Source organism: Dermacentor albipictus, chromosome 6 (assembly GCF_038994185.2).
Source record: "Dermacentor albipictus isolate Rhodes 1998 colony chromosome 6, USDA_Dalb.pri_finalv2, whole genome shotgun sequence".
Lineage (NCBI taxonomy): Eukaryota > Metazoa > Arthropoda > Arachnida > Ixodida > Ixodidae > Dermacentor > Dermacentor albipictus.
This window is the reverse complement of record NC_091826.1, coordinates 63,431,968-63,441,619: the sequence shown is the minus strand read 5'-3', so window position 1 is coordinate 63,441,619 and position 9,652 is coordinate 63,431,968. Positions and strand designations below refer to the sequence as shown.

Here is a 9,652-nt window from a genome sequence, read left to right as displayed (position 1 = left end):
TTTGGTGTTGCGCTGCTAAGCACGAGGTCGCGGTATCAAATTCCAGCCACAGCGGCCGCATTTTAATGGGGTTTAAATGCAAAAGCACCTGTGTATTTAGATTTAGGTGCACGTTGAAGAATCCCAGGTGGTCAAAATTAATCCGGTCTCTCCACTACCGCATGCCTCATAATCAGATTGTGGTTTCGGCACGTGAACCCCCATAATTAAGTTAGTTTTCTCTTGAACACTGGTATAGGTCATGCAATCAAAATGAAACAGATGTCAAACCAAGTGAACTCGCTTCTCAACATTTATTTTGCACAAACTGGGTAATATTTGCTTGTTGCTTTCACACAACCCAAGACACTACACGGTGCTCTAAAGAAACTGGATCATCTAAGGCTGCTTCATCATCCTGCAAGCGGAAGAAATGGAGTGAAACGTCCATCACCTCCCTTTGTGGTGCGCATGGCACATGGTGGATCTGCCTCTGGCAAATCGTCACCGTGATCTCGCATGCATTCAACTGTTGCACCGAAATCTCTTCTGTAGGTTACGGTGCCGTTGTCGGCACATGACATATCGCTCAGTTCAACGTCGTCTGGCACTGCACCATTGACCTTATAACTCTTGCAGTTACCTGTTTGTTTACTGCATAGTTCCGACCATGATCTGGTCAGGTCATCTAATGCGTAGCATGCTGGTTTTCTAATGTAACAGTATGGGTGCCAAGAGAAGGAAAATGCAGCGAAAGGTGGCGGAGGACTATACAATAGAGGAAACTTGTTGGCATAAGATGGTCTCTTGATACAAAGCAGGGGCAACTGGAGATCACTGGGAGATGCCTTAAAGGTACGCTAAAGACAGAAATAAGTTGAGCTACCCCTCCCCCTCCCCCCAAAAAAGAAAAAAACCGTACAAGGAGGCTTGGCTAATCAGAAATATGCAAGAACGAAATATGGGCGGTGATGCCACCTTGGAGTTCTCGCACCAGCTTGTTTTGACCTCGTGGACCTTGATGGCGTGTGCTCAGGTCTAGTTAAAATTTTCATTGTTAAAGTTGGTCTGCATTGTATTCCAAAAGAGCCAAGGATATGACTAAGCAAGTTTCAAGAACACCTACAATGTCACAGTGGCAAAAACATGAGAAAATGCATTGAAATCCACAATGTCACATACTGGTGCTGGGATTTAGGCAATACACACAAAAAATGAACATTTTGCTTTCATTTTTTTAGCAAGACCTTTTACCGCTCGATGATCAAAAATGAAGTTGTGAACAAATGACCAGTCCAAACTGATTTCCTCTTCAGTGTCTCTTCAATCCTGCACTTATGGAATAGGCTAGTGATGAGTTGCTCTTGCAGTGTTCTTGGGTAACTCAAAAATTTTGTGGTCACATGCCACCTTGAAAACAGCTGCGAGTGTTTCTACAAGTAAGGCTTGCAGTTTAGCTAAGCGCGTAACGCAGGAAATGTCTCTCCTTGCTTGTAGATAAAGCTTGAATGAATAAATTAATTCCGAGGTTTTACATGCCAAAACCGTGATTTGATTATGAGGCATGCTGTAGTGCGGGACTCCGGATTAATTATGACCACCAGGGGATCTTTAACAGGCCCCAATGCCCTGGATCCCCAAGGATGTTTTTGCATTTTGCCCCAATTGAAACGCAGCTGCCGTGGCTGGGATTTCATCCTGTGACCTCGTGCTTAGCAGCACAACACCATAGCTGCTAAGCCACCATAGGGATAAAACTTACAATAGCTTTGCAGTAAAGGTTAAAAACGACTGACAGCAACACAAGACATTTAATTAGATATAGTACTATTAGTGGCAGTGTCCATGGCTATGTCCTCCTTCCGTGCCTCACTACTGTCCAGCCATCTTCATCCGGTTCTTGTCGCCGTGATGGTTGCTGGCTTGAGCTGGGCCCATTCAGCTGAAGGTCTCCCAGCTGTGACGAAACGTCCGTGTTGATGTGGTTCTGAAAAAGACCGACATTAACACCAAGTGGACTCGTGGCATGTATGAACTGTGCATGATCGAAAAATTAAAGCAAGAATGCATTAACTTTCATTTCATCTACAGCAGACATACTAATTTGCTGTATGACTTGAGTGCCAGAAGTTTCTGACAGAACTATGATCAGTCACAATAAAATTTTGGTTAGGCATGACATTCTGCAATGGGTGCTGTTTGGTGCTATTTATAGATGTAGCATCTGCATTCTTTCATCAGATTAAAGATGAAAATGTTTCACTGCAACATAATCGGTGCAATAGCAGTGACATCATCTGCTTCAACCGTTTGAACTAAAGTTTTCTTTTTTTTTTTTTCTGCAGTACCATCGCCGCAGATGACACACATTTCTGGCATGGTTGAGAAGATATACGTCATAGAGTTTCTAAATAAATACCCTAGAGGGAAATGCGGCGCTAGTGTCTGCGGGGGTTCTCATGGGCGTCGCCTCAACCTGCATGGGAATGATGGGAAGTACAGGCTTCGGATTGACTTCGATCTTTAGACTAGTGGCATTTACTTGCGGCGCAGTAAACGAAGCTATACTCAAATATTGCGTAAAATCTAATTTTATTTCCACAGTATCTTATATAATGTACAACACGTTACATAAACTTCGTATGACTGAGATTGAAGCACGGTTTACTATGGTTTATCAACAGTGCACACCAGGGCATGCATTCTTGTGCGATTCTGTTCCCGATTTAACGCCAGAGAATAATTATTTATTTTTACCACAGCAATAATAATCGTGCATCTACTTATATAAAAATACTCGTCAAGAATTTATGGAAATAAAAATGTTGCGTTGTGAGAAAGTGTTGCGCCCTTGAGAGGAAAGCTATAAGTGTCGTCTGCTACGACGCCTGCTCGCTGCAAACGCGAGACTTTCCTCGCAGACGACAATCACTTGCGAACTCTCTCGCTCTTTCGAAAGGCTGTGTCAGCTGTCACGATTGCTGAACGTCTTCAAGTACCTTTAACCACATCTGCTGCACTGCTAGCAGGGATGCTTGAGGCCTTCTACGAGTATGCTTCATTTCATTTTATGTTGACGCACCACTTCCGAAGCATTAAGGCGTGGCTTTGCACTTACCCATTTTGCGACACGACTACAACCAGGAAGCAGCAACCTTTCCTGCCACAAGTAAGTTTGTGTTCTCAAAGTCCTAAAACAAGCATTTCAATGAGCACATAAACGAGCAATGCTTAATGAAGCCCTCAATAAAATTTGATTGTCAAGCCACTAGAAGCACAACTGTGTATGTCTTGCATCAGTAGTGCCTTCTTTTTCCTATGCTGAAGTTTCATAAAGCACGTAACGCTACAGCGCCAACCTAACACACTTAACAAACCAAGGTCCAAATGATCAAAACATGCTCTTTCAACATTTACGATGCCGTTGCTTTCTTGTCAGGGCTTGGACACAAACATCGTCCCAGCCACTGGCTCAGTGCGCTATCGCCACTTCGAGCAACAGAACAAAGGCAGAGAGCTTTGTGTTGCACTGTCCCACTGTAGGTTATAGCAATTGCGCTTGTAGCGAAACCAAAACTGCCAAAAAATACTTGTAGACTAGTTTGCCAGTCAACAGAATGCCAATCCATAGCCTGTACTTCCCATCATTCCCATGATGGTTGAATGACCGCAGCACCAGATTTCCCTCTAGTTATACTAATATGAAACTCTATGGTATACGTAGATGTTAACTGGCACACTAGGCTGTCTTTCTAAGCTATACAAGATGATTTATGACCACATATGCTCTAAAGAACAGTGAATTTGCCCAACAAACTGCTTATACGCCCTAGTTACACGGGCGTGCTAACTACAGTTAAGACACACTTCCGTTACCGGACTGAACTATGGTTGCCATTAACTACACATGAGGTGGCCAACCTCACTTTGCAGGGACCATGATAAGTGGAATGACCGTAATTAGGCTTTCCGTCTAAGTGGGGTAACTTCGGTTGGCCGGAACTGAGGTACATCTTAACTGCGTTTAGCACGCCCGTGTAACTAGGGTATTAGTTGTGCAGTGTAATGACAGAATTGAAAAGTATGAGACTGTCATCGCTATCACAACACTTGTTTGCGGGCTAAACTGTACATACGCATCGACACTTTTGTCCGTGGTGCTCGAGCACACGGCCGCAGTGCAAAGAAGGCGTAACACATAACACAGCAGCAGCTAAGTTCAATATAGTACCAGGCTTCGTTGCCCGGGCACCCTTGTGGCATCCCCTTGCCACAAGCAATCTCTCTCAAACCAGCCAGCAATGTACAGGCATCTATTTCTCCATTGTAGCACATCAATTCAGCGCTCTAGGCAGTAGTGTGTATTGTACAACACATTAGCACAATGCAAAAGTGCATGCACTACCCAAGAGTACGAAGAAGAGCCTAGCAGAAATGCTGCTCACACTCTTGGTCAGCATATGCTGGCAAACATGTCAGCTGCACAGAATGGAAATGCATGCCTGAAAAACAGTGCTGTTTGGCCAATTTCACTGACAAGCCTTTAGCTACTACTGCCAAGTATTGATAACGACTTGATGGTTGATCCAAGAAACTACGCTTCCTGACACCTAAGGGCAACCACTGCCAATAATGCTGGCATTCTAGAAGTAGAACACCTTTATCATGTTTAGCTATTTGGTACACATTGAAGTGCAGATATACAAGAAGGCTTGTCATGTTTAGAAAGTAAAGTTTCACTGTAACGGAAAACCACTGCATGTCGGCACAAGTCAAGATGGGGAGGAGGTTATTCCATGCAATGACAAGGCCTGTTGGTGGTGTTTCACACCTTAAATGTTGGCACAAGTTAAGATGGTGAGCAGGTTACTCCATGCAATGACAAAGAGTGTTAGTGGGGGTTTTACACCTTAAACATGCATGGTACAGTGAGGGCCACAGCAGATTTATTATAGTGGCTTGGAGTTCTTTAGTGTGCACCTAAATCTAAGCTGATGAAAAATAATGAATTCCGGCTTCATCACAATGTCGCCACTACTGCCAAGAATTGTACCTACAGCCTTGAGCTTACCGGCAGAATGCCGCAGCCAATCAACCACCACGACAGTTAAAGAACAAGTACTACAATGTCGAGAAGGTAGTAATCTTACAAAATTGAGCTAGGCAGATGTAGATGAACCCACAAAAAAGTGCTGGCAGAATGTGAAGGACATCAAAATCAAGGTTTTAAAGTGATGCATAAATAATGGGGCACACTGGCAGCAAGCTCAGTGACAACGCTAACGCCATGTGAAAAGTGACACGTCTGTTTGAATTGGTACTTCGGCACTAACAAAAGGTCAAGAACTGCTTTCAGAATCTCCCAGAATGTCATACCAGTTATTCTAAAAGTCTCCTCAGCATACAAGTGACAATTACAAAAGGTCTAAATTTTCAGTCATAAGGAAAGGTGCGAAATTTGGCGTGGTAAAATCACAAGTCTAGGGCCCCGCAACCTTCATGAATCGGTTGGCATGGAATCTAGCGGAGAGGCACAGGAGGCCAGCAATGACAGAACTTATTCCTATGTTAGTAAATTTGACATCAAAACGTTTGCTTGGGCATTGCGTACATAAGGATAAGGGCTTACCTGCATTTCTGCTTCGTCATCACTGTCGTAGTCTCCAGCGACAGGTACCCTCAGCGTCCTTGTTTGTGGAAGCCTTTGCGACAAAGATTCTAGCACTTCATTTTCCCTGCCCTCAAGGCAGAGCTGGTAGTGTTTGCACAACAAGGCTGATATCTGTATACAAAAGGCGGCAAGAAGAAAAAATATTTCAGAACTCCGCAAGAGGAAGGTAACACACTAAATTTCATCTCAAACTACGTCAAGATTCATAGCAGCAGTTGTGCTTGAGCGCAGCTGACAGTAGCATTTTAGTAAATGCAAACCTACATACCTGTGCCAATAATAAAACGAATATAAAAAATAATGAAACTTGTAGTAATTAAACAAATACAATCCCATACTCAGCGAGCTAACCGGAACGATATGCATGCGACGGGGCTGTAAGGGCTGTAGTATGATGTCACCTGTCCTATGCTGCCGTCTTCGATAATGGTGTCAAACTCGTTGTCGACAATCTCTGCTATCAAATCGGCCACTTCGTCGGGATGCAAACTACCTGCAAGAAAAGAAAAAAAAAGTAATAACACATGAAGTTACAGCTAGTCCACACACAATGCACAAGAACTTAATAAAGGAACAATGAGACATCCACCCAATCATAGCAATTGCTACAAAGGAAACCCATACGGGTTGCTCGAAGGAAAAGCCTCATAGTTGAAGAAAAATTCTAACTGGTACGGGACTCGAACCCGGGACAACCGCCTTTCCGGGGCAGCCGCTCTACCATCTGAGCTAACCAGGCGGCTAGCAGATGGCAGGGCGAAGTTGAACCCATCAACAACTCGAAGCAAAGGCAAGAGTTTGACATAATAGTTCTGCGGAAACCCGCAAGGTGGAGAGAAGTAATTAATAAAGGGAAAATGAGACGTCTACCCAATCGTAGCAACTGCTACAAAGCAAACCCTTTAATGGTTGGATGAGTTCAGAGCAGGAGCACGTTTCAAGCACTGACATGAACAAAAGAAAGGTTGCTGTCATCCCTTACATACACGGGTTCTCCCATTGAATAATGAAGATTGCTCGAAGGAACGGCATCAACATTGTATTTTCGGCACCTAATAAATTGGTCAGCCTCTGTAAAAACACAAGGCCAGAAAGAATCCCACGTAGCACATGCAAAAAAGAACATAAAAACAAGTTCATTGATTGCATCGCCGGTGTGGTATACTGTATTCCTCTCGGGTGTGGACGATCCTACATCGGTCAAACAGGCAGATGCATAAATGACAGGCTACGAGAACACAGTAACAAAGTTAACAACTTGGCTGCTGACGGCTTTCTTGCCCTTCGTTGCCAGAGATGCAAATGCAAACCAAGATTTAAAGAAACAGTCATCACGAGTAGAAGCAGGTGTGAAATGACGCGTTTGATAATAGAAGCCAGATACATATCCACATTCGGCTATGCATGCATCAGTAAACCTCCCATTTCATTATCCTCAAAAGAGCTCAATTATCGTTGTTCGCGTTGAACGTGTACATGTCTGTGAATATGTGAGTCAAGAAACTGCCTACGTGTGGTTTCCAGTTTATATATTTTGTTTATTTTTCAAAAAATTTTACATGTGCTGTATGATGCTTCGAGGGTGTATATATAGCGACGAGAACGAGAAATAAATCTGTAGTTGAAAGTTAGCGCTGTGTATGTCAGATGTGCCTTCTGTTGTCCGTGTCAAGCTTGCGCTATAACAAAATAAGATTTGCTTCGAGATGTTGATGGGTTTAACTTCACCCTGCCATCAGCTAGCCGCCTGGTTAGCTCAGATGGTATCTGTCCGGGATAGGCGGTGGTCCCTGGTTCGGGTCCCGGACCAGGACGAATTTTTCTTCAACTATGAGGCTTTTCCTTCGTGCAACCCGTACGAGTTTCCTTTGTACCAATTGCTACGATTGGTTGGATGTCTCATTTTCCCCTTGCTAATTACTTTTCTCCACCTAGCGGGTTTCTGCAGAACTATTACGTCAAAGCACAAGAACACTGGGCAACGTTCCGACTAGTGTCGCAGAAGTCGCGGGGTGGGGTAGTGCTGAACTCAGCGTCACATGTTGGCTGCTGGACGTAATTATATTTATTCAATCATGTTTTTTACTAGTTAACGTGTCATTATTTCGTGTTATTGGCGGCGCCTCCAGGACACCAAAGCGGCAACGGGGACATCAAAGCTAGAACCCGGACAGGTCTGTAGGTTGGGGACTCGCCAAGGCCTGCGCGTGCCAGGGGTGTACAAGATCGGCTGTCCGCGATAGCGGACAGCCAATTTTTTCTAGGGACGCCCCCTGGCACGCTTCGGCCTCCGCGGCCCCAACCCACGGGCCTCCCTGCTCCCTCCTTTGATCCCCCCGCTACCCCTTGGGTGCGCTAGAGATCCTGCCCCGCCTCCTTTATTATAATCTCAGGTGCTCTCCTGAGGCCTCCGTTTGTGGGTTATATGTGCCCTCCTGGAACAGCACCTGTAAAAAATCCAATCTATCGTCGCAACGAAGAAAGTGGCCCGCGACTCATACAACACCAGTCGGAACCTTGCCGAGCATCGTAGCTTACGACGTTCAGCAAAGGCAACGTCGCCAGCTGTAAACATCACTCACTGTTCTCGGCGAAGTACTGTTCTATGACTCCGACGAGCCACTGCTCCTTCTCCCGTGCCTGGGGACCACCCATGCCGTTTTCAATGGCAACCTGTGAAGCAACAGCGGACAGTGGAAAAGTCTCAAATGCGCTACATGACGCTGACATGCCGCAGATATCGGCATGCAAGAGGCAGGGGATGTCGCGGATGTTGGCGATTTGCTTTTACAGGAAAATGCCTCTTCATGAAACCGCGGATTGATCACACTCCACAGTCATCGCGGGTTGCGTTGTGGCGAGTGAAGCGACTGAGACATACCTGCAAGCCATGCCAATCGCTTATTAGAGTTTTGACGGACACGTGAAACGCGTTGCCAGCGGCCATGTTTACATCTGCTTCGCTGGCTGCGCTGCCGCTTGCACTGCTTCCCGTACAAACGGGTGCAATTTCGGTTTCCATTTGCCTTTGCTGATTGTGTAATGTGGACTTTTAGATCACTTTTACCACCCGTAAGGACGCCGTGTCATCTTCACTGCAAGCGTAGAGGCATTCGAAACTACTCGCATCACTGGAAATCGCAATGCATTCGACATACTTTTCATTCGTCGTATCGAGAGCGTTTCATTTGCAGGTGCCCTTGTTCGCGCAGCTTGCTTCCAGAGTGACCTGACAGCTAATTTTCTCTTTGATTACGCAAAACATATAGGTGCGCTCGCGAACGCTGTATACTTTGTCGGCCAAAATTCCATGCCATATGAACCTTAGTATTCATGACCGGTGGTCACATACCCAACTGCCCAATATAGTAGTTAATTAGCCGTAATATAATAGCAGTGCCAAACGGCCACTTTCAATCGCGATTGAACCTGATCCGGATCGAAATTCTCGACCGCGATTGGCTCCTTTTCGCAGATTGAGCAAAGAATCCAATCGTGACTGAAAAATTTGAGCCGGATCGGGCTCGATCGCGATCAAAAGAGCGCCGTGTGACAGGTAGGTAATAATAGGCAATCAAGAAAGTCATTCAACAAGCTGGCATCACATGTGCAGGTTTTATGAGATGACTTATTGCCTGACTTATTGCATATATATATATATATATATATATATATATATATATATATATATATATATATATATATATATATATATATATATATATAAAGAGAGAGAGAGCGAGAGAGAGAGAGAGAGTGCTGGCCATTTTTTTTCAAATTACTATTGTCACTCGCAGTGTTAGACATTAGACTGGACCTCTTTGAGCAAACGGCGACTCAGGGCAAGATTGCTAGTTCCTTACATGTACACATTAATTGAAAACATTAATTGGGCTACAGAAAGAACACTACCTTAATTCGGCCTCCACATTGTGTCTTGCCGTCGAACACAGCACAAATAACCGGGGCCGAAAATAAGGGATATATATGCGAAGCTCAACG

General features: G+C 44.6%; 1 protein-coding gene across 1 annotated transcript; it reads right to left on the bottom strand.

Moving 5' to 3' along the window:
• Positions 1-1,771: 1,771 nt before the first annotated feature.
• Positions 1,772-8,659, bottom strand: LOC135912351 (pre-rRNA-processing protein TSR2 homolog). Its single transcript, XM_065444783.2, has 5 exons — positions 8,532-8,659; positions 8,233-8,323; positions 6,052-6,143; positions 5,609-5,761; positions 1,772-1,966 (listed from the first exon to the last, which is right to left on the bottom strand). The coding sequence occupies exons 1-5, from the start codon at positions 8,595-8,597 to the stop codon at positions 1,829-1,831; spliced, it is 540 nt and encodes a 179-aa protein (XP_065300855.2). The 5' UTR covers positions 8,598-8,659; the 3' UTR covers positions 1,772-1,828.
• Between the last annotated feature and the right edge of the window lie 993 nt (positions 8,660-9,652).